The sequence below is a fragment of the Canis lupus genome, chromosome 5 (genome assembly GCF_011100685.1).
Source record: "Canis lupus familiaris isolate Mischka breed German Shepherd chromosome 5, alternate assembly UU_Cfam_GSD_1.0, whole genome shotgun sequence".
Classification (NCBI taxonomy): Eukaryota; Metazoa; Chordata; class Mammalia; order Carnivora; family Canidae; genus Canis; species Canis lupus.
Genome location: NC_049226.1, coordinates 16,116,803 through 16,140,644, shown reverse-complemented (window position 1 = coordinate 16,140,644; position 23,842 = coordinate 16,116,803). Strand labels below are relative to the sequence as shown.

General features: G+C 55.2%; 1 protein-coding gene across 2 annotated transcripts in view; it reads right to left on the bottom strand.

Moving 5' to 3' along the window:
• DSCAML1 (DS cell adhesion molecule like 1) overlaps positions 1 to 23,842 on the bottom strand; it is a 344,746-nt gene that overhangs the window by 71,222 nt on the left and 249,682 nt on the right. For both annotated transcript variants that reach the window (XM_038536014.1, XM_038536015.1), the window contains 6 exons: positions 20,348 to 20,623; positions 17,582 to 17,878; positions 15,654 to 15,926; positions 6,031 to 6,309; positions 5,521 to 5,640; positions 4,493 to 4,669 (listed from right to left, as the gene is read on the bottom strand). In XM_038536014.1, the coding sequence (XP_038391942.1) occupies positions 4,493 to 4,669; positions 5,521 to 5,640; positions 6,031 to 6,309; positions 15,654 to 15,926; positions 17,582 to 17,878; positions 20,348 to 20,623 (1,422 nt within the window). The remainder of the gene's footprint in view (positions 1 to 4,492; positions 4,670 to 5,520; positions 5,641 to 6,030; positions 6,310 to 15,653; positions 15,927 to 17,581; positions 17,879 to 20,347; positions 20,624 to 23,842) is intronic.

Sequence of the window (23,842 nt, the reverse complement as noted above, 5' to 3'; positions counted from 1 at the left end):
GTGCCAATTGGAGGAGGGATTGCTTTCTCCTCCTTTTGGTCATTATCTCTCTCTCTCTCTGTTTTAAAAGGGAGATAAAAGGTAGCTGGATGTGGTATTTTCTTCTGTTAATTACATTTACTTTTAACCAAGCTCTGGGAGGAGGTCTGCTGTCCTGAAAGGACCATGCACACACTGTCTTGGAAACAGCTAGTGACCAGATTCTAATGCAGACCTCTTATTGTATGGATGAGAACGCCGAGGCCCAGAGAAGGGAAGGGAATGGCTCTTGGATACATGGCTGGTGAATCGTGGAGCCAGGACCAACATCTTCTGCCCCTGGGTCTTGCTCTTCCTACCAAACCATGAGTCCCCAGAGGCAAGTTCTGGTCTCAGCTAGGACTATACCACCCAATGACCTTGACCCAGTGCCTTACCTTCTTTAGGAAGGAGCTACTGGCTGCTGACCTCACAGGCTAGGCATAGGAAGAGCTCTACAGACTATGAAGTGCTGACCTAGGATGGTATAAGGCTGGGCTATAAGCTCAGGTGATCATGGGCTCAGCTCACACCAACGCTCTGGAGGTCAGAGAGCAGTGGAGGCCAATCGGGCCTGGTTGGTTGCCAACAAGGATGTCTGGGGATTAGAAGACCAGCTGCCCACCCTAACATGCCCTTTGCACCCCAGGGCCCTGAGGAAAGGCTCTACATGGCAATTCTGCAAGAATCAGCTCTGGAATTCGGACTCCCACCAGACCCCTTGGGTTCCTGGAACTCCAGTTTGCTGCCTGGTATCAAAAGTCTAATGCTACTTAGAAAGAAAATGCTTAGCTTCCAAAGCCCATAAGCACCTGACCTTTCATTTTCCCTGTCCATCCTCCTTCAGTCTCTACCAGATACCTAAGCTTCTAGCTCACCAGATGACACTCATGGACTTTCCTCCCTCCACGCCCTTGCTATGCTTTCCCCTCCGGGATGGAATGACATCTGTCACTGCTGGTTCCTGTCAGAATTCCTGTGTTCTTCGAGCCCCACTTAGACACTATTGCTTTGGTGGAGCTTTTCTTGACACTTCCTCATTCACCCCAAAGTTAAAATTAATTTTTCCATCCCAGATTCTCATCGTATCACCTTATTTGTATCATTGTAAGGCACTTATCATGTTGTTCATGATGATTGTTTGAGGTATATGTTTACCTTCTCCTCAAGATTCTAAATTCCCTGAAAACAGGGGCGCCTGGGTGGCTCAGTGGTTGAGCATCTGCATTCGGCTCAGGTCAGGATCCCGGGGTCCCGGGATCGAGTTCTGCATCGGGCTCCCCGCAGGGAGTCTGCTTCTCCCTCTGTCTGTGTCTCTGCCTCTCTCTGTGTGTCTCTCGTAAATAAATAAAAATCTTTAAAAAAATTTTTCTGAAAACCTCAACTCTGTCTTATTCATCACTAGATTTTCAGCACCTAAAATGAACGATTACTAACAATTATTGCATGTGTATTTGGTGCCACGTATTATATTAATGGCTGTAAGCACATGTCTCCTTTAAACGTTTCTGATGAGTCAAAAGCATTATAATCCCAAACTTATTGAGGAGGAAACTGGGGCTTGCAGAGATCAACATCCAAGACTTCACAGCTATCAAGTGGCAGAGCTGGGATTTGAACCCATGTCTGTCTGGTTCTAAAGACTAAGCTCTTAGTCACGCAGTTTCGTGGACCTATTTAGTGAGTGTTCAGTGAAGATCTACTGAGTTATCATTGGAAACTGGGGATCAACGGTGTAGACACTCCCCAACAGAAGCCAATCACAAATGTCCAGCTTGACACTTGGATGCTTTTTATGATGTATGTCCCTTTCTTCTATTTGGCTAAAGTGGGGATTAGGGTCAGTTTGCCTTCTGAGAGTTCACAGAAGTATGAGGTCTTGTGAACAGGGTGGAGTCAACATTTTCTTGAGCGTGCATTGACACAAGCCTTGAAATTGGCTTTGAGGCCTTGCAATGGCAAGTCTTCCCATTGCTAGCTCTGCAAGTGGGTGAGGGGAGCGTTGGTGGTGGTGAGTGTTTGAGATGGAGTAAGGGCTGGCTAGGTATGGCTTGCCCCCCACAATCCCAAGGGTGACTCACACACCCGGGGCCTGAAGGTTCTTCCCCACCTTCCTATGCCCTTTCAACTGAAGTCAGCTTGGGCAGAGGGAGAAGGCTGAGGGTGAATGAAGAAGGAAAGGGCAGAGCAGCTGCGGGGACGTGCAAGGGGACTAGCGGGGGGTCGGTTACCTAGAACAGGAGGCCTGTGTAGACACAGCAGGAGGCAGAGTGGAGGAAGTTTCTAGAGAAAATTGGGAGCACCTGTGCCCCACCCCAGTGCCCATTCCCAGCTCATCAACATTGTCAGACTGTCACAGGTGCTCCTTCTGGCTCCTCGGGTCTGTGTAGAGTGATTCCAGCTGCTACAGAAGGGCGGTCAGACCCTCCGACCCACAGAGGGGCCATGCCGTGCTCAGCCCTCCCATTCCGCCTGCCCTCGGGCCGCAAATGCCCCTGGCCTTGCTCTTCCTGTCCTGCTGACCCTGGCATGGCTGGGCAGGTCACTGGGGAGCATGGGGCTGGGATGCAAGGGGGCGTTTGCGACAGAGAAAGCATGTCAGGAAAAGGCCATGTAAGGAGCCCACGCATGTGAGGGGGTATGAGACGGCACAGCTGGAGGACAGCTGTCGGCTGGGGCTGGTGGCAGGGTAGAGGCTGGGTGAGGAAGCGCTGAGAGACACCGAGTCACAGGCAGCGGGGAGGGGGGTGCGGTGAGTGGGAAAATATGACCTGAGGTGTCTGTGAGACAGAGTAGATGTGAGAGAGGCGTGTGCGTGTGCCTTGCTGTGGAAGGAAGCAAAGAAGGATGACGAGGCGGCTGCAAATAGGGCGAGGGCAGGAGGGGACAAGGGCCAGATTCCGCCCACAGGTGATGGGAGAGGTAAGAAGCTCCTGGGGAAGAGGGCGCCAGGTGTTCGCACCACCGTGTGTGTGTGTGTGTGTGTGTGTGTGTGTGTGTGTGTGTGTCGCACACGGATTTACAAAACGGGCTTCCTCTGAGTATCTCCGGGTGCTGTATAGCCGGGCCGAGCTGTGTAGACAGCACAGAAAAAGCGCAGGGCCGCGAGCTGGGCCGACTTGCCCAGGATCCCTCCAGGACACCGGGGACAGCCTGCTGTGACCCGAGGCTCCCCGCACAGCCCACCTCCTGCCCGCCCGGTCGCCCGTGTCCCCCTCATCCCACAAGCCGGGCGCCACAGAGCCACAGCCACGCTTGTTTGGTGCAGTCCCTTAGCTTCGGGAAGAAAGAGCAAAGAACAAAAAGAAAAAAAAAAGCCTCCGGGTTTGGGTTTCTGCGTGCTGCGGACGGTGGGGAGGAAAGGATCAAATTCCAGGGACGGCTGCTGAAGGGCCTGCTAGTCCTCTCACCTCACGCAGGCAGAATTAGCGAAGTTCTCCCGGGCTGAGGGATGTAGATTGATTGCCTGGTTTTATTAAGGACAAAGTGCTTTTTGATAGTGTGAGGGAAGCGGTTCCCCAGGGCGGGGATTCCGGCGCCCGGAGCTCCGCGAGCATCGATCGCCGGGGCTTCCCCGTCTAGTGCTGAGCTGAACGCGGGCTTTGGCAGGCGATAAAGCAGCTCTGATTCCTGGCGGGGGGACCCCACACCGGGCGCTGGGGACCGACAGCCAACGTGTACGCCTTTGCTGGCTCACTGGGTGCCAGTCACCATACTGGCTGCTTTACACGTGTTATCGGACTCACTCTTGACACAGGACATGATAGGAAAGGCGCTACGATGACTCATTTTCTCTATCCAGGAAACGTATGTGGACGCCAAGCAAACCCACTGAGGTCACAAGGATTACAACATGACACCAGGATTCGCCCTTGGCTTTGGTCTGGTGCTAACACACCGGCCCTTACCTCTGTCCTCCGCGGCCCGTGCTCCATTTCCTGACACAGAGCCCGATGGACACTGTTCCTCTGACACGATTTGGTTGGGGGGAGCGTTATACAGACCCTTAAGACTCTAAAGGGATGGGATTCTCTGGTAGGAATACCTGTGTGTGACTGAATGGAATTTGGGGATATTTTGGGCTTCTGAGGCCATGAGGCCAGCTCTGTGTCTCGGGATTTAGAAGCCATAGAGCACTGAGTGATGAGTTTTGTTGTTCTTTTGGCTTTCTCCCCAGATACCTTCCCTTTCCCATGATCAGTTATTCAAACAGCCTGGTGGGGTGGGTGGGCTGGAAAGGAACCTCTAGCACAGGGAAGAAGCTGGAGCCTAGACAGGTGAGGTGACTTGGCCAAGGTCATGGGGTTCTGAGCCCCCCACCTGAGGGTCCCGAGTGCACCTCTGACCAGGAAGGCTCCCTCCCTGCCTCCCGCTCACAGATGGAACAGGGGCAGCTGGGCAGGGAGGCAAGGTGAGTGTGGGGACAGGCCCCAGCCTGTGTGGAGGGCTAGGACCACGCGGGAGCAGGACTCACTTTTGACGGTGAGGAACATGGACTTGCTGATGTCGGTGCCCACGCCGTTGCTGGCCTGGCAGAGGTAGTAGCCCATGTCCTCTTCCAGGACGTGGCGGATCAGCAGCGAGCTGTTGGCCAGGATCTGGGTGCGGCCGGTGAGGGGCACTGGGTGGTACTGCTGCGGGCTCCCGCTCCCTGGAAGGAGGCAGCTGTTAAGGGGCTGGCGCCCAGGCTAGCAAGCAAGCTGGGTCAGGTTCAACAGCCCCAAGGATGCCCCCATGTCCTTCTCTTGCTGACCTAGGGCCATTTTACAGCATTTCCCAGGTACTCCTCTGGGCGACAGGGAGAGACTTGCAGAGGTCTGGCCCTGCCCCAGCTCTCAAGTCAGGAGATGGAGTTGGGGGCCTCAGCTCAACACCTGCCTTGGCCCTGAGCTTTGGGGCCGAATTTGGAGAGAAAGGGTTGTCTTTAGGCCACTTGGCCACAGGCAAAGGCAAGATGGAACCCTAAAATGGCAGTTGCCTGGTCTTGGACAGCCAAGACCAGGGAAAGAGGGAAGCCATTCTCCAAGGGGGGCTTTATGGTACCATTTCCTCATTCCCCCAGCGTCAGTGATGGGTAAGGTCTATGACAAGAGGTTGGCATGGGACTCAGATACCAAATATATCCTTGGGATGATGCTAGATTCCAAGAAGGACCATAGTCCCAGAATAGGTTGACTGGTCCCAGAATAGAAACAGGGGCCAAGGAGATTCTGGGACCCCAAGCAGGGTGGGCAGGGCTGGAGAAAGCAGACAGGGAAGGACATAGGTCAATTTGTGGGGACTAGAGGAAATTTGGAGTCGGCCTGATAGCTGTCCCCAGTCCGCAGACCGTCGAGGGTGGCCGAGCATACTTTCCAGAGCAAGTATAGCTCAAAGTCCTGTGAAAGCTCAGAAAGGGCTCCCACCCAGGGCTAGGAGCTGTGCATAGGAAAACAGGCCCAAGCCCCATCCACTTCCTTCTCCCTGACTGTGCTTGGAGACGCTGGCTGGCCAGGGGCTCACCCTTGGCATGCTTCCACATGACCTTGGGCGGGGGGTAGCCATCCACTGAGCAGTTGAGCACACCAGCTTTGCCGTAGATGCCGTCCTGGTTGTTGGGCTGCACCACAAATCGAGGCGGCACTGCAGAGAGAGGGAAAGTAGTGAGAAACAGATCACCTAACAGGTCTTCCGTGGTCTCTAACCCTCCATTCTGTGCCAGCCCCACCTGGACCACAGGCAAGTTTGCAACACCTAACTCTGAAACTCGAGATGCTGAGGGCTTCTGTTGAGTACTGGGAGTTCTGCGTCCCAGCTCCGACCCTGGCAATGATCAACTGAATGGGGTCTTCTCCTCTCAGGGCCTGCGTGTTCTGGCCTGGAAACTAAGACATTTGAACTGCTTGATTTTGATGTCCCCCTCCCCTGCATTGGAGCCAATGTTCCCTCAGCCCATGTTTCAAACCCCTAATCTAGGGAGACGGTTAGCAGCGGACAGAGCCTTCCTCCTCCACCACTGGGCTCTCTGCTCACCACGCACGATGAGCTGGCGCTCCCGGCTCACGGTGGCCGCTGCGTTGCTGGCGATGCACGTGTAGTTGCCGTTGTGCTTAAGGGAGACGCTGGAGATCTGCAGGGAGCTCATGAATTCCTTGCTCTCGATGGTCACGCCCGAGCCTGAGATGATCACCTGTCCGTCCTTCCTCCAGGTGATGCGGATGGGCATGTCCCCCGAGGACACCACGCAGGGGATATAGAGCAGCTGGCCGATGGAGGCAGGTGGGAACTCAAAGGGCTGGATTAGAGGGGGCACTGGGGAGGCAAGGGGAGTGCTGCCGTCAGGCCCCCCACGCGCCCCAGCCTGGCCAGCAGCCCTCCTCATTACCTCACCTCCGGGCTCCTCCTGCCCTTGGGGATGTAAGTAGAGCTCCCCAAGGCCACTAATGCCTTGTTCTATATATTCTCATGGGGTGCCACTGGCCCTTGGCTCTCATCCCCTTGCCCACCCAGGCCTGGACCCACTGTCTCTGTGTCAGGCGTTGGCTGGCCTGCATTAATCCTGACCCTCAGATTTGTCCTGGTGATAAATCATATGCTTCCTGAGTCCCATCTGCTGGTGGACACGGGTCGGCTTTCACTCTCACTCCTCTGCTGCTCCTCGACGATGGCCCAGTGCCACTTTCTCATCCCAAAGATACATCAGCTCTCTGGGGCCTGGGATTGATGGGAATGCTGTGCCTCAAATGTTGGGGGTCAGAAGAAGGTCGGTATGAGCCTGTCCCCAGCTCACACCCCACAGCTGTGCCTCTAAAAGCCGGGGTGCTATCTCCTGGTCTCCTTCTGTTGAGGTCCCATCACCTGCCCCAGCCCTATCCATTGTTGTCAAGTGTTAGCACACTGAATCCTCGCGCCCAGTAATGTGATGTAGCTTAACCACCTCCAGTGTGCAGGTGAGGAAACTGAGGCTCAGAATGGAGAAGTCATTTGCCCTCGGTCTTCCAGCTCCTAAGAGGTAACAGTGGGATTTTGAGACTTGGTCTCCCTGTTCTCAGAATCTGTGCTTCCTCCCTTATGCTGCCCAGGAGCCTCTCTGAGAAAGCTTCAGACACACCCAGCCCAATGGCCCTTTTGTGTCATCAGTGAGCTCCCCTTCGTGGCAGGGAGGAGCAGAGAGGGAGTCTTGTTCTTTGTGAGACAACCAGTTTGCTGTTCTTCGGGCTGAGCGGGATCCACGCAGCCTCCCTCCCCCCGGAGATCCAGCCCGCCCCACAGCCCACATCTCTGGGCCCTGGGGGGCCTGTCTGGAGCCTGAGCCTCTGTGACAGGGATCCTCCTTTCTCAGCTCTGGCTAGGGCATCAGCCATTATCTTTATGATAACTCAATTAGGCCACAGTGACTTCCCCAGCAAGTGGGGGGAGAAGAGAGAGGAGACAGACAATTAGCTTAACAAGGATGAGCACCCAGTAGATGAGATCTCCTTTCCTCAGTCAAATAATTAAATTACAAGGCTGTCCACAGTCCTCTGGCCTTCTCCCAGGCTCTAGCTACCCCTCCCACCCCCGGGAAGCCTCCTGCTTTTCACCCTAGGCCCACCCACGGTGGCCACCAACAGGGGCGAGCCCTGAGGGAGAGGATGGGTGGCATCCTATGTACGCCCAGGCCCTCTCTGCACCCCAAGGATTTTCAGGGCTCAGCAGGGAGCTTCCCCAGCAGAGTGGGAGGGTGTGGGCATAGAATAACCCTTGGCAGCCTTTTGGATCCCTTGGAAAGTTCTTGATCAAGAGCCTAGGTCAGAGGAAGTGACATTTAGGAGGGAGAGGATGAGCCATCCCCTTTAGCAGGGTGTTTAACTGACAGTGTCACCTCCCACCTTATTCTTTATCTTGCCATGGGGGCTCCATCAGACACCAGGAACACTCACCGCTCCCAGACTCAGCCCTCAGTGCCTAGGTGAACACAGCTGGGTATTTATCCTTCTTATTCCTGCTGCGTGTGCTTCACCAAGGGCCTAAATCCAGGTCCAAAGTCCAGCCAGGTTTTCTGGGCTCTGGCCATCGTCTGGATCTCCCCATCCCAATCTCTGGCTCTCTACTCTCCTGTTTGGGGCCCCAGGGTTCTGGGTGGTTTGCTGGGCCTCAGGGATCTCCACAGGAGATTTCTCTGGAACCCTAACTCTAATAATGGCCCAGAGTCCATTGTTGAGATTTCCCAGAGGTTCTGCTATTGGGTTCTGTGGATCTCCCTCCCCAACCCCACCGTCCTCCGGCTTGTCTGGGTACCTAGATCAGACCAAGGCTTCTGGCCTCCTTGGACTTTTTATTGGAACTGTTGCAGAGACCCAGATCTGCCTCTAGTTTGTTTCTTTAGGCCAAACAGAACCAGGCCTGGTCTAGTTCTCCTTCCCACAGAGGCCGGAAGCTAGAGCCCTCAGACCTCATGGCAAATGCCCTCTCATCCTTTCAGATCCTGCTTCAGTACTAGCTCTCCCATGAGGCCCGCACTCCTCCCACAGCACCTGGTACACACCTTCCTCATGATACCTGTCACAGGGTGGAAGGGTGGCGGTTGGCCTCATCACCTTCCATGGGAGACTGTAGGGCAGTCACTAGGACTTAACTGGCAAACTGCAGGAGCCTAATAAATGCCTGTTGGGTGAGTAAATGAATGAGCTTATTTTTGGATACTATTTCCTTGGGTCATCTCAGCAGCTTAACTGTCAGGTGGGCAAGGGGTAAGGAGAACACAGGATGGGGGTCCCTCCAGAAAAAGAGGAACATTCTATGCTGTTCCTCAAGATACTGTATTTATGCTATTGGGTTTAGGAGCTAGGAGCACCTTGGTCGTTCCTGGGGGGTCAGGCCCTTGTTACCATAGCCCCAGAATTGGCTCCTAGGCACACCTGAGCATGATGAAGGGGCGACTCAAGGCAGTGATGACAGGCTGCAAAGGAGGATGTGTGGGCAAAGCAAGGAGCTGGGAGGTTCTCCCAAAGAGGAGAGGGCTGAGGGGCTGTCAAGTCTGAAGGACCATGCCCTGGGGATGGACGGTCAAGTGCTCCATTTCCATTGAGAACAAGAGAGCAAAAGATTAAAATTAGGCAGGGAGATTTAGCTCAAGCTAGGAGAAGACTGTCTCTCTCAGTAAGAAGGGATTTGGATAATAGAACAAGTTACTAAGGCAGGTTAATTCATTAATTAGCTAATTCATCTAATATTTATGAAATGCCTAGTCTGCGAAGGCATTATTATGCTCCGTGTGGGCTGGAGAAAGTAGAAACATGCTTAAAATACAGATAGAACCCCCAGGAGCTCATCATTTGCTAGAGAAGGTAAGAGATTTCCCTCAACGATTATTGGACAAGCGCCACCTGAATATACAGATGCTGAACTCTGAGCAGTGAGACGTATCATCTGGCCGGGTGACCACAGCCTCATGGAGGAGGTGGCTTGGACAGAGCTAAGGATAGAGCTAAAGGACACACTCACTGTAGAAAGTACATGGGGTGAGAGAGAGGGAAAAGGCTGAGCCATGAGGCAGAGGCCAACCAGGGCCTGTCACTCCCTTCTGGATTTTGGGAATAACATGGATGGCTACTGAGAACCACTGAAGGAGACGGTGGCCAATATCCATCGGCAGGGGGTCGGGGTGGGGGTGGGCTGTGTGTCAGACATTTGCCCAGTTTGGCCAGAGCTCTCAAGAACACAACTGTCCTGTGGGAGGTGGATGGCCAGACAACTCGCCAGAGATCCAGGGCAGGCTCCTGGCGCCCCTGTCCACCTTCTGGCCCTGCTGTATGAAGGCTGGCAGGGCAGGTGGGATGCTGTGGTTGAGAAGTGCCCCCTTAGGAACTCTCTGGTGGGAGTGCTAGGGGCCAGAGCTGCTCATGGAATTTCTTGACTCCAGGCTACTGTTCAGATAAACCCCATAGCTGCAGGCACAGCAGGAGGGGGAGGGAAGTTTGGGGATCCTGGCTCCTTCACAGGCTGAGTACCAGGAGGAGCCCTGTGAGCGAGAGGCTCTGAGAAGCAGGGTGTGGGGGCTCCGTGATGGGCATGTGGGCAGCTGCCCAGATGTGGGGCTGCTTCCTGACCCGTGAGTCAGCAACGTCTTCCCTAAAGCTGCGAGGTTCATGTGAGCTAATTGGATGTGTGTGTGTCCATTTCCACCTCCAGGAAAGCCATTCTCGGCGGCGCCGTGAGTTCTCAGCGGCCACCTCCATCATGGGGATGACCAGGGACTTCTTGGGTGTCGATTGCACGAAGGGCCCCTTCTTGCATTTTCCCAGCACCCAGCCTGAATGTAGGGGCACAGAGGCCATGTAACCCACGGTCCTGTCTCCAGAAGCCCTGCCCTGGCCACAGTCATCTTTGGTGAGAGGGCAGCTCTGCTCTGAGGGAGGCGGGGTGGGAGCAAAGTGCTACTGTGGCCAAGAGGCCAGAGGCCAGAGTGGCTGGGAATGCACAGTGGTTGTGGCAGTCTAGGAGGTGTCCGGCCACCAGAAAGCCTTTATGGTCACCTGCTTGGGAGTGTTGCACGGTACAAGAGTGTGCTGACCGCCAGCCCAGACCATAAACACTTTATGGTGTCTCTCATCATCTCTCATTGAGACTGAGCCTTTTCATTGATTGCACTTGCGGGGGGCGGGGGGGGTGCAGGTGTTGGAGCATCAGCATGTAGGTGGGGAGAGCGCCATGCTCAGGAGCTGGGTTCTAGACTCTACCTTCCATGCACCTCACCTCTGACCTGAGCCTCAGTTTCCTCATCTGAAAACTGGAGGAATTGGACCAAATAATCTCTAAAGCCTCTAATATATTAGGAAAAATAATAACTGCCTTTATATATATATATATATATATATATATATATATATATATATATATATTTTTTTTTTTTTACACAATCCTCTCTTCTCAGGAAGGCTTTCCCTGACCACTTTATTTAAAATCACAGCCACTCTCCCCTCCTCTTGGCACTCTCATCCCTGCTCCCTATTTGACATGGGGTATCTTTTATATATTCTATGCATTATCCATTTGCTCACCAGAAGGGAAGCTCCCTGAGGGCAGGGGTTTTTGTCTGTCTTGAGCGGAGCTGTATTTGTAAGATAGTGCCCAGAATATAGAGGGTGTGCAATAAATGTCACTGAATGAATTAGTAGATACTGCTCCACCTCACTGTCCCCATCATCCCCGTGACCACAATCATCATCTTGAGCCCCGTCTGTTTACCCAAAAGGAAGCTTGCTCCCATATGCTAGGGCCCCTCTGCTGGGGAATAGAGCTTCTGGCAGGAGCTTTCTTGGGGACCCCCTCTCCCAAGTACAACTGGGCTATCTGCCCCTATGGAACCTGTTGTATCCCCTTCCTCTGGATTCTGGTGGGTCTCTTCCAAATCTTTACCTCTGCTGATGGCAGGTGACTAGCTTTTTCCTAAGCTCCAATCTATGATCACAGAAACCCCCAGTCCATTCACTAGGGTGGAAACGACCCTCCTCCAAAGGCTCCAAGCACATGGCAGGCACTGGTTTGGGCGGCCAGGGAAAGACAGTGGGTGGGTGGGGAGTGTGGGCATCCGGGAGCGAGTGTATGTGTGTCCTCTTCCACTTGTTCTCCACAGGGACCTGGCACAGCCTCCCAGTCCCGGCCTTGCTGAACTTGGGCAGAGAGCCCCTCCTGTCCTTGTTTTGGCTCCAGAGGCCCGTAGAGGCTCAGATGTGGGGATGGAGATGTTCTCTCACTGAGCTAAAGCCAAGGAGCCCCAGTTGCAGCCTGCCTTCTTAGTTAATTAAACATTCAGCCCGCATGCCCAGAGATGCTTTTATGCTACATTATTTTTCAGCTACAGGGGGCCCTAAAGACATCAAATCTAGGTTGGATCTACGTGCCCTCCTCTTAGCATCCTGCCAAGGATGTCTCTGGACGCCCAGAGATGAGCACTTGCCTTCCTTGCAGCCCTGCTCTCCCCTGCCAGTCAGGGTCACATGCACCGAAGCCCAAGCAGCCCACAAAGCATCCCCCCCCCCCGCCCCGTCTCCCCTCAGCCCTCCCAACTTGCTGGGCCACTGCAGGCTCACTTGAGCAATGTTTCATATGGTACCACCTGCAGCCCCCTTTTGTGGCTCAGGAATGATGTCTTACAGGAGGGTAGGGACAGAGCCAACATTTATGCACATGTGACTGCCAGCACGCGTGTGTGCCCAAGCACAACGGGGGACAGCTTATTAGCATCTGTGTATTTGTTGCATGGACATGCACATAGTATGTACCAATGAGGACATGCATGTGCATTCACACACATAGGGCTCTGCACATGTGTGTGCATGTGTGTCTGGTGTGTTCTGCTCTAAGCTCAGTGTTTGAAAAATTCATCAGAAGATAAGCAGCCCCAGAAGGAATGGAGTGAGCAGTTGTTTTTCCAGCTCATGGAGCAGCATGGGTTTTTGCCCCTTCCTGTCCATGAACGCATGGCCCCCCAGAGAGATGGGGTGGGGTGGGATGTGCTTCTAATCGATCCCCAGCATCTAGGGCCCTATCTCACCTCCACCCTGCCCTTTCCTATACTCCAGGTCTCTGCTCTGATCCCCTGAGTGGGACGCATGTCCCAACCAGATGATAGCAGTGGGCTCAGCGGTGCTGCCTCTGGACCTGGCCCTCCTCGCCCAGAGTCAGGGCCCTATTCCACGCCCAGGGGCACCTCCTCCACCCTCCTCCTTGAGTAGCTCTTGGAACAGCACATCAGCTAATCAAGCAGTGTGCTCATAATCAGCTCTGATGGGTTCTTCTGCAAAAGTGCATTCTAATGAGGTGGGGAGAGGGAGTCAGGGAGTGGGAGGATGAAGGACCTGAGCTTTCAGAGCGGCCGGGCCACGGGGTCGCAGAGCCCCTCATGCAGATGCTGCTTCTTGGTCTGGAGAGAAAACAAGTGACCACAGTCCTTCTAGGGCTGGATTTTCAGACCCTGAGGGCGGGGAGAAGAGGGGATGTGTGCACATGTGCCTCTACCCTGTACACACACAGGCCGTCTGATGAAGCCAGGCTTTGTGCTGGGTGTGGGAAACACACGTGCCTGGTGCATGGGCTCTGCCCTCTAGCATCTCGTGCGTGTGCGCGCGCGCGCGCGCGCGCACACACACACACACACACACACACACTCCCCCTTTCCTCTTGTCGCTCAGCACAATCACAACAGGCCCAGAGAGTCGCTGAGACGGAATGCATCAGATTCAATTCATTAGGACTGATCACTCCCTGAATGGGGTTGAATAATTGATGAGCAGAAGCAGCTTTCTGGATGTTCTGCGTACTCCGAGGCTCGCTAGAGCCTTTTTTTTTTTTTTTTTTTTTAAGCCAACAAAACCTGGCCAAATGCTCACTGGTGCAGGCGGGCGAAGGGAGGGGAACAAAGGTTAGATGTTTTAATATGTGATGTTTACAATGTAAACTCTCGGTCCACTGCTTGTAACGGAAATGGATATGGGCAGCCCTTGACGCTGGGAGGGGGTAGGCGGGCTGTGCCTTGTTCCACGGCGGCCAAGCTTGGGGATGTGGCCTGGGGGTTGTGAGGCTCCTGCTGGGGCATGGGGCCCCAGGGTGGGGAGGTGCGGGGTCAGAGGCCTTAGGCTCAGGAGGGGGCCAGGGTGCCCCTCAGCCCAGCTTGGGTGTGGTGGCAGGAGGCAGGGAGGCTGATGCTGTTAGGGTCTCCTGTCACCCCCCACCCCAGGCTTGAAATGGCCAGCTCCACAGTTGTTGGGGATCAAAGTGAGGCCTCCCTGCAAGCCACTCCAACCTGGACTGCTGTTTCAGCTCAAGAAACACTCACTGTCTGGCACTGTGACAGGTGGTGGATGCACAAGGATAGGTGTGACACGGCATCGTCTGGGCATCGATGGGATGAGCCCGGGGAACAAGGGGCAGGGGAGAGAAGTAGCCACCCCGCCTTTGGCTGCTACTGTGCAGTGGCCTGGCTGTCCACCAGCCCTTAGCACCTGGATGTGCCACTATCACCACAACCCAATGCTGCTTCGGTCTCCCCAAGCTGTCCCTTCTCCCAGACTTCCCTCTTCCTGTCAACAAAGCCTCTCTTCCATCTTGCTTCAGGAGTCTGGGACTCACTGGGGCCTTCCCCTGTACCAGGGCCCCTTCATAGGCCTGGACCCTCTGCTGTTTCTTTCTGCCTATGCCCCCCTCAGTGGGGGGGGGGGTGTCGTGTCAGGCCAGCTTTCCTCTCCTGGTGCATGTTGTCCCCAGGGGTACGGAGGGGGCCTCCCCTCCTCGCTGCCCTGGGGTGACACAGATGCCCAGGTGACAGGGGCTCTCAGCCTTCTCAGGGACTTTGTCTCTCTTCCTGCTCTCAGGGGGTCCCAGAGGCCTCTTTCCTTATTCTTCCCAGCCTGCCTGTCACCCAGCTCTGGATTAGAGCCCAGGGCCTGGAGTGAGGCAGGCCCAGGAAACATTCTGTCTCCAGATGACAATTTCCTTATTTTTAATTTTTTTTATTTTTTTGTGCCTCTCAGCCTTTCTGCCTTGGAAATTGGGGATAAAATGGTACCTGCCTTAGGTAAGGGGATAGTGCTGGGGTTAAATGAAACCAAGCATGTAGAGCATCCAGCCACAGGGACTGGTGCATGGTGGGCCCACCACAGTGCTATTTGTTTTATTATGACAATGATTACAGCCTGGTACTAGAGACCAGGATGGTGGCTTGTGACCACAGCCCTCTTTCCTCCCTCAGGGAGCCCCAGGCTGACCTCTCCATGCGCCCAGAGCCTCAGGCTCTCCCATGGGTTTAACCCACTCAGGCCTTTACCCATTATGGCCATTAGTGACCTCCCAACCCAGCCAGGCCTAGCAGGCCCCACTTCCTATCCTGCCCCAGAGCAACTGGGCCACCCTGCTCCCACTCACTTCCTCAGAAAGTCTCCAGGCCTGGCAGGTCCAAAGAACATATTTGGGAGGGAGCTTTGCGCATCCACACAGCCCTAGAACCAAGGGGATAGCCGTCATTGCTCACACGTTCATTGATTTCTTTAGTTCTACTCATTCATTCATTGAATCCTCCGGCATTTACAGAATGGCTACCATGTACCAGGCACTGTGCTAAGAACCCCTGTGTTTACCCACATACCCCCCAGGTCAGCATGAAGGTCCTGGTCCAGAGGAGGATTTTGTAGGCAGTACTCTGTAGACCTCAAATAGCATTAGCAGGTGGAAGGGAGTCAGGGCACCCAGTATGGGCTCCCTCCACCCAGCCTCCTGCTGCTTCGTCTCTCCTGGCAATTGCCTCTTGCCCCCTCCTGTTGGCCTCTGGTGGCTTCCTGCTGACGTCATGGGGCTTCCCACCATCTCTGACCTGGGCCTCTTGCCCAGAGGGTGACCTGCCTCCTCTGTGTGTGGCACTGGGCCCTCATGCCTCTTGGATCCCTGCACACTGTCCTGCGGCCTGTAGAGGGAACCAGATGCAGAGGAACCCATGGCCTTCTTTGTCTGCCTTCATTCGGCCCCCCTGCTGCCTTTCTCCTAAACACCAGGTCAGGACCCTCTCTTCCTTGGCCTTCCACTCATTCAGGACTGCCTGCTGCTGTTGTCTGAGCAGCCAGCTGGGGAGAGAGCCATAGTCCCGGGCCACCAGGTGGGCTCTGGTTCTGAGGGAGGCCTACCTTTGACAGCCACGTGGACGCTCTGGCTGATGGACAGCTGGGGCTGGATCAGGACACTGCACAGGTACTCCCCTTCATCCATGCCCTTCTGTACATCCGTCAGCTTCAAGGTCCCATTCTCAAATACCACCTGGCGGTGGTTGTCGGGCAGCAGCAGGGCATCCTTATACCACTTGATGGAGTAGTAGGGGTAGCCAATGACCCTACAGTTGATGAGGGTGTCCCGTCCGGCGACAGCTGTGATGTTCCTCATCGCCCGGATGCTGGGGGGGCCTGGGCAGGAGTCAGGAGGGAGGAGGAGCAGAGGAGGGACAAGCGGTGCGGTGAGCCAGGGACAGCCAGGAGCTGCCCTGTGACTCTCTTCTCAGTTGCTTGGCTCTGAAACTATCAGGGGATGGAAATTCAGTGGGCAGGGGCATAGGGGTGGGGGGAGGCCTTTATTGCAAGGCTAAAGGCAAAGGCTGGAGCTGGTCTCTCCAGGACTCCCTGTTACTAGCTTCAAGTAATTGCAAACAGACATGTTCTGTTCCTGCCTGGGGCAAGAATCCACCCCCCTAATGAGGTGAGTGGGGTATGTGAACCTCCTAAGAAGTGACTGGGATTTGGGAGGGCGAGTCCTCATTTACAAGGAGATTAAGATTTGGGGGTTACAACGGAAATGTGGAGATTTTGTTATTTTCATTCAACTTGCATATAATGGTCTTGTACAAAAAGGATCTCACATACATTAAATATTTAAAAGACGGTAGAGGAAGGTCTTCAGTGGATGAGCTGATGATTTTCTTCCAAAAAGGTAAGTGCGTTTTGTGGGTCCCTGAGAAGGGGCCCTAAAAGGGGGATGTTGATCATGCTGTGTATGTGTGTGGGGGGGTATCTTCAGCTGGCTTGCTAGGCAGGTGGCCATGTGGGAGTGGTACAGGGGGCTCAGAGGCCACCAGGCAGGGACAGTGCTGGAATGGGAACAATTTTCTCTTTACATCTAGCGAGAAGCTCCAGGCTTCAGGTTCCCTACCCAGATGATGAGGGGCTGGGCCAGGGGGTCCCAGGAGCCTGTAGCCCTGACACTTGCAATTCAGAGAAGGCAGGAGGGTCACCAAATGAGAGGCCACCTTACTCAAGTGGGGTTGGAGAACCGGCACAGGTGAATTTAGCACGAACCCCTGCTCCCTGGCAACCATCAGTGCCCCTTGCCCCCTCCTCCTCTGCCCTTGGGTCAGGGGGCATTGGGAGAGGCAGATGAGGACCAGTCTGACCTGACAGGGCTGCTAAGAGCTTCAGAGGGGGCTCTTCTCACCACAGTGATGTGGAGAGCTGAGATACGGGGATGATCACCTGAACTGCTTCCCCCCACCCAGCCCGAGCCTCCCAGTCTTGATGGCTTGGGGCTTGGTAGGGAGGAAACTGGGGGGAAGGTAGCACCCTGGCTCCCGGCTGCTTACACCTCCTGGAGCATTTAGGGGATGGCTCAGTGGGAGGACTGGGAACACAGCTTTGATGGACACCCCTCTCAAAGGTCAAGCCTGGCCCCACTGCCCCCATCTCCATCCTTGTCCTTACAAGGCCCCGGTGGGGCTGGGGGTTGCTAGTGGAGTGCTGAGGGTAACTGGGGCCAGAGAGATTTGATGGGGAGGAATGGGGTGAAGGGGGGCAGGTCAGACTGGGAGAGAAGAAGGGGAAGGAGGAGGGGATGAGAACGCATGGGGGGGGTGAGGGGGGTGGCAAACTATACCAGACACATGCACACACAAGAAAGGATGACGGGGTTCACCGAGGGCAGGGGAAGGGGGGGAGAAAGAGAGGAGAGAGACCGCTACTAAAAGCAAAATGACAGTTAATAATAAGTACTAATCACCACGAGAATAATGGGAACCACAGAGATGGCAAAGGAACTCAAAAGCCTATTCTGATATTTAAATGTAGACAGGCACCTCTTACGTTTATTCGCGCCTGATATTCAGCACTGCCCACCGAGTTCCGCGCGGTGCACCGGTACACGCCGCCGTCGCGGATCTGGGGGCCCGTGACGTTCATGTGGCTGATGGTGGTGCCGTCCGACATGGTGTACTGGTTGGTGCGGTGGCTCCCGTCCCGCACGATGGGCTCGTCGTCCAGGGCCCAGGTGACGGTGGGGGGCGGAGCGCCCTTGGCTGCACACATCAGCGAGAACTGCTCCCCGGGGTTGACCACCTTCTCGCTGAAGGACGAGACGATGCGGGGCGTGCCATCTGCAGGGAGCGAGGAGGCCCCGTCAGGGTCACCGAGCCACCCCCCACCCCCGGCCCCAGCAGCTGGGGAGGAGGCCAAGCAGTGGCCGTGACAATGAGATCCAACTTTCAGGGGCACCTGGGTGGCTCAGTGGTTGAGTATATGCCTTCAGTTCAGGTCGTGATCCCGGGGTCCTGGGATCGAGTCCCCCATTGGGCTCCCCGCCAGGAGCCTGCTTCTCCCTCACCTATGTCTCTGTGTCTCTCATGAATAAAAAAACAAACAAACAAACAAACAAACAAAAAAACCTTTCACATACATCGATTCAGGCGCTACCCACAGAACCCTGTGAGGTGCCCATTACCATTGCACAGGATTTATGACTCCTGGATTCGAATCCTCCCACGGCCGCTTGTGAGCTCTGTGTCTTTGGGCAAGTCACCTAACACCTCTGAGTCTTCCCATTTCTTAACTGTGGAGGATGGAGATATTGGGGTTGGTGACTAAACTGTCTTCACACTGATGCTGTGAGGACAAAATTACTGCGTTTCAGATGCTTCACACAGCACTTTGTGTTTAATAAATGTCAGCTCTTGTCGACTTTTCCTTTCTGCCTTTCTCCTCCCTGTGTCAGTAAAGACATGGGGCTCAATAATCCTGTGTGGGAGCAGGGCCGGACTGGGGGGGACCTGCAGAGTCTGGGTCCAGCTCTCATCCCCACAGGTGGGGGTGGGGGTGCGGGAGCCTTCTGAGCAAAAAGCCTCAAGTATGAGGCTTCACCGCTGCCCAGAGGCACTGGTGTGTGCGTGGCCAGAAATTAAGTCTTGGCTAACCCAATAACCCCGGACGGGACAATTAACCCTGCTGCCCCACCTTCCTCCATGGAACAGGGGGCATGCAATTATCGAGCCTGGCCATCCTACACAGGATTGTTGTAAAGGATTAAAGTACGTGGCATGCACTCTAACAAGTAAAAACTAAGACAAACATTAAAAAAAAAAAAGGAAAGTAAAAGAAAAAGTAAGGCAATGTAACATGGTTCTCCATCCACATTTCACACCAAGATGCTGATGTTATAATCCAGTCTGCCAGCCCCCAGCCCCATTTCTGGGGGGAGACCCTTACCTAAAACTAGGGGAAGGCCCGGTGCCTGGAACAGCCTGGAAGGCCTCCCAGGGTCATGACATTTGGACCCTCCTCTGCTTCCTTCCCCAAACCCTACCTTTCTGGCTGTTCCTCCCCACTCTGTGCCCATCTGCCAGCCTCATTTTCCATTTCCTCATTATCCTTGCTCTGGATTGGCCATCAACAGGCTGTCCTTTCTGAGAAAAAAATGCGCTGTGTGGGGAGCGGTCCAGCAAGAAGTCCCCGGGGATATAAGGCACCCATTTCCAACTGGCCTGTGCCTGGCTGGTGTCCCTCCTTGTTGGGAAGAGGATCTGGCTGGACAAGAGGAGGCAGGGGCTGAGGGAGGGGCAGTTCACTGGGCACTGTACTTAGGGCGAGGGGTCGGGGATGCCCAGGTCCCACCTCCCACCTCCCAAGGACCCACAGGTAGACCCACGTGGGATCCTGATAACCTGGAGGACTTGCCTGGGTTTGGTGTCTTTGTGATGACAGTGAAAAATCCTTGGAAGCAATAGGATTGCAGGGTTTTTGTTTTGTTTTGCAACAAAGGAGCGAGGGGAACACTACATTTGTTGGTAAGGATAGGGCCTCTGCTAACCCTCATTGTATCTTTGTGCAAGTAAGAAAAAGATGCCTCCTCCGTGTGGTCACCACCTGGTGCCAGGTAGATTTCAAGTCGGATTCCAGTCCTTACTCTCAGTCCCGCCCTGTGGGTTAGGCACTTGGTGCAGTGAACAACCTGCACAACCATACACAGATGTGCTAGGTGAGGAGCCTTGGGTGGTAGTAGCTTTAAAAGGATTGAGGAACAAGTGGAAACCCAGGTCTGTGATAAGAAACAGAGCCTGCTGTGAAGAGCCCTTAGTCAGGGAGAAGACTGGAAAGCCCATGGCGCTGGCGGGAAGGGCAGAGAATGGGAGAGGGACAGCCAGAAAGAGAGGGCTCAGGGAAGAAGGCTCCAGGCAGGGACTCCTGAGGGGCAGTCCCAGGGCCCCTGTGAGATTGAAAGCCCCTGAGATCTTAAAGAAGACCCCTTTCATAGTGAGGTTCTCGTAATTTTGGAGGGCAGAGGCAATACAGTGTGGTGGTTTAGAGACCTGAGTTCAGATCCTGGCTCTGACCTTGGCCAAGCTGGGTGACCTTGGGCAAGTGACTGAGCTTCAGTTATTTCCACTGCAAAATAGGGAACATTAAGAAAGAGCATCTGCCCTCTTCCTCCCCACGGAAGGATTAACTAAGGTAGGCACGTGCCTGGACCGCTGCCTGCTCCCAGGACGCAGGTGAGGGAGCCTATGCAGGGCATCTCCTCGCCAGGCTCTGGGGGTCCTGAACCCACCCCGGCGCCGGCCGCCCCCACTCACCCTCCAGCACGATGATGGCGAAGTCCTGCGCCGTCTGGGCCTTGCGGGTGGCGAAGCACTGGTAGGCACCAGAGTGGCTCTTCTGGGCCGAGGTGATGAGCAGGGTCTCGTTGCTGAGCCCGCGGATGGAGACGGCCTCGTCGGGCAGCACCAGCTCCGTGTTGCGGTACCAGCGGATGGTGAACTCCGGGGAGCCCAGCAGGGCACAGGAGAGGATGACCGTGCTGCCGATGCCGGTCTTCAGCTTCTTTGGTGTCAGGGTCACGTGAAGGGGGTCTGGGCCGGGGCAGTGGGGGAGGAGCGAGGGGACAGGCAGTGGGGAGGAAAAGGATAAAAAAAACGGCTTTTACCGTGGAGCAGTGTGGCTGGGGGTGGGGGTGGGGGGCTCGGGGAGGCCCTGGTTCTGTCCAGACCCCTGTGGATTGCCTCTCTAGACCACAGTTTACTCATCCGTGAAATGGCAGGGTCGGGCCAGGTGATGGCTCTGCACCTCTTGTTATGACAGCCTCTGCTTTCTTAATGCGCGGCCCTTGCCCGCTGGGGCTGGGGGGCTCCCTTCAGCTCAGAAGGAGAGCAGGAGCTTGACTGGCTCATCATCTTCTCTGTCCCCCACCCAGAAACCAGGGAGGCATCCTTGGCTCCGCCACCCCCCACCCCTCTCTCATACCCACACAGATAACTAATTGCTATCTTCTGCCGTTCTGACCGCCTTTAAATGTGCCAGGTGACTCTGCTCTTCATCCCCACCTCCCCTGCCCTGCCGCGGGTCCTCAGCTCCCAGCTTGGACCCAAGCAGTACCATCGTCCGTCCTCCCTGCATCCCTCCTTCTGTTCTCCATGCTGTGGCTGGTCACTCTCCTGCTTCGAACTGTTACAGCACCCCAAAACTTGGTGTGGCATTCAAGGCCATCAAGGACCCTGGGGACCTTCCCCTGCTTCTCAGCTATATAGTCTTCAGGCAGCAGCACCCTGTCTGTGCTTGGTGAACACCCTGGGTGACTTCGTGCCCCAGAGCTTCCGCCTAGAGTGCTCTTTTCCCGCTTTGCCTGACGCCTTCTCATCCTTCACACTGAGCTCAGGACATCTCTTCCAGGAAGACTTCCTGGACACCGCTGCCCTCCCAGGCTGGGTCAGACCCCTCTTCTGGGCCCCCCTGTGTACAGTGGTCACCACATGAAGCACATGGTCTTTTAATCACTTCTGTGTGTCTGTCTCTCCCCCTGCATTGTGAGCACTTGAGGACAGGGCAGTGTCTCTCACCTTACATGTCTACTGCTGCCTGAGACATGTTTATTATTGTCGGGCGGGCTGGCCACCAGCCCCAGGCTGGCCTCCTTCCCCAGATCTCCAAGGGCTTGGGGTTCTCTACAGGAGGCTGAGGCCCGCAGGGGCCTAGGACCTCAGCGAGGTGGCCTGCAGCCTGGCTGGGTGGGACACAGTCAAAGCACACAGGGGTCCTTCTGCTCATGCCGGGCTCTCCCACTCTCTCCCAGAGACCCTGCCCTGGAAATGTCAGTGCACAACGAGGCAGGTGGCATCCTGCTTGTCCTGGTCACCAGCCGGGGCTCCCAGGGCTCTACCAGCTAGCTGCTCTCATCTTGCTGTCCCATATGACTTGGCGACAAGATGGGCAGGAGGCTTGTTGGCAGAACGGGGGTGTGTGTGAAAAGCATGCTTTCCTCCATGCACCTGGTGGAGAGGGGCTGTCAGAGAGAACGGAAGGCAGAGAAAAGCTATGTGGCTTCCCCTTGAACCTGGCTGTCCAGCCAAACCCAGTGTGGGGAGGAAGGTGCGGGGCCGAGTGTCAGAGGGGATCCGCTGTAGGTATGCCGGTGGGGCAGTGCACGCAGCTGTAGGCAGTTACTTGTGGATCTGTGTGTGTGAGCCTGGATGTGAGCACGTTAAGGTGGAAGAATGTGTGTATCGGTAAGTGTGTATGAGCACCGTACGTGTGGGCCTGTGGTATGGAGAAGTGGGCATGTGACCTTTCAACACATCTACCTGCGTGTGTGTGTGTGCATCTGCTTGCCTGTAGGTACTGAGGCAGGAGCTATGAACACCAAATTACCCAGAGTCAGGTTTGGTAATTTTCCAAGGATTCGGGGGTGTGCTGCCCTCCTGACCTCAGTCCTGAGACAGTGCATGTGTGTGCGTGTATGTACGTACGCCAGGGTGAGATGAGAGAGTGTGTGTACTGTGTGTGAGCAGGAGGAGGGCGGGTAAGGGGCAAGGCATATCGCACGGTCCTTAGGGCAAGGAGGGGGACGTCAGCCCTGGTCCTACCTGCCTGCCTGCTGGCTGGGGCTCGGTACTCTGTGAGGATCCCCCTGTCCCCTGGGCTCTCAGCATTTTAACCTAAACATCTGTATTACGTGCTATCACTCCCAGAGTGTTTCTTGGGGCTCTTTCTGCTCTTCCAGCTTCACATGTGCTCATAGGGGGAGGACTTCTTCCCAGCACTGCAGATAAATGCACCCCAACTGTCAAGAGGCCCTTGACTACGGGGAGACTGCGCTTACACATGGGCTGAGGGCGACAAGACACCAGGCCCCAGGAGGCCACCCAGGCAGGGGGAACATGTGAGGGTCTGCAGACCAGTAGCTCTATGCTCTTGAGACAGGTAGTGAGGAGGGAGGACGGCTTCTCTGCAGCATGGGGGTTGGATCACAGCTGGACAGCCTCCTCTCCCTGTCTGGGTTCAGTGACCCTCATGATGCCTTTCGGTACAACAGTCAATGGGGCCTCAGGCTACGTAGCTCCTCCAGGGGGTGGGATTCCCCAGGGGTCTCCAAATCCCAGCCTCACTGCTGTCAATGCAGGGAACTCAGAGAGCCAGACTCTGGATGCCACAGCTAGAAGGGAGGGGGAGATGGGGAGCCTGAGGCCGCATCACCCAAGGGAGAGGCATGGTGGGGGTCCTTCCCTGGCCCCAGCCCCTCAGCCCACCTGTGAAAGCCACATGCAGGCTCCCTGGACCCCTGGAGCCCCTGAGGCACCGGGAGGGGGAGGGAACAGGCAGGACCAGTGTTGGTACCCAGCCAGTAGACCCTGGAAAGGCCACCTTGGTCATTGATGCCTGCGTCTGATCCGATTGACCAGTGTCCCTATCAATTACTGTGCAATATTCTGAATATTGCTTCTGATGGGATACAATAGGTCCTCTCTACTGGATTAACATCAGCACTACTTCCTTTAGTGCAGACACTCCTCCCCGTCACCAAGCCACGAAGCCCTGTGAGCTCGTCACTGTCACTGTCACCCCCACGACCCCTCCTGACCCTTCTGACCTCAGGAGGTAGGAAGGCCTGGGATCATCATCCCACTTTACAGAAGAGGACACTGAGGTGGTGATCATGGTCATGTGATTTGCCCAAAGTGGGTTACCCTCTGACAATGCCAGAACCAGAAAGCAGATCTTCTGATTTCAAACCCAGAGCATTTCCTCCGATGTTTGACCACCTTTCCCAACCAGGGGACTGTCCTCCCTGCCCCACC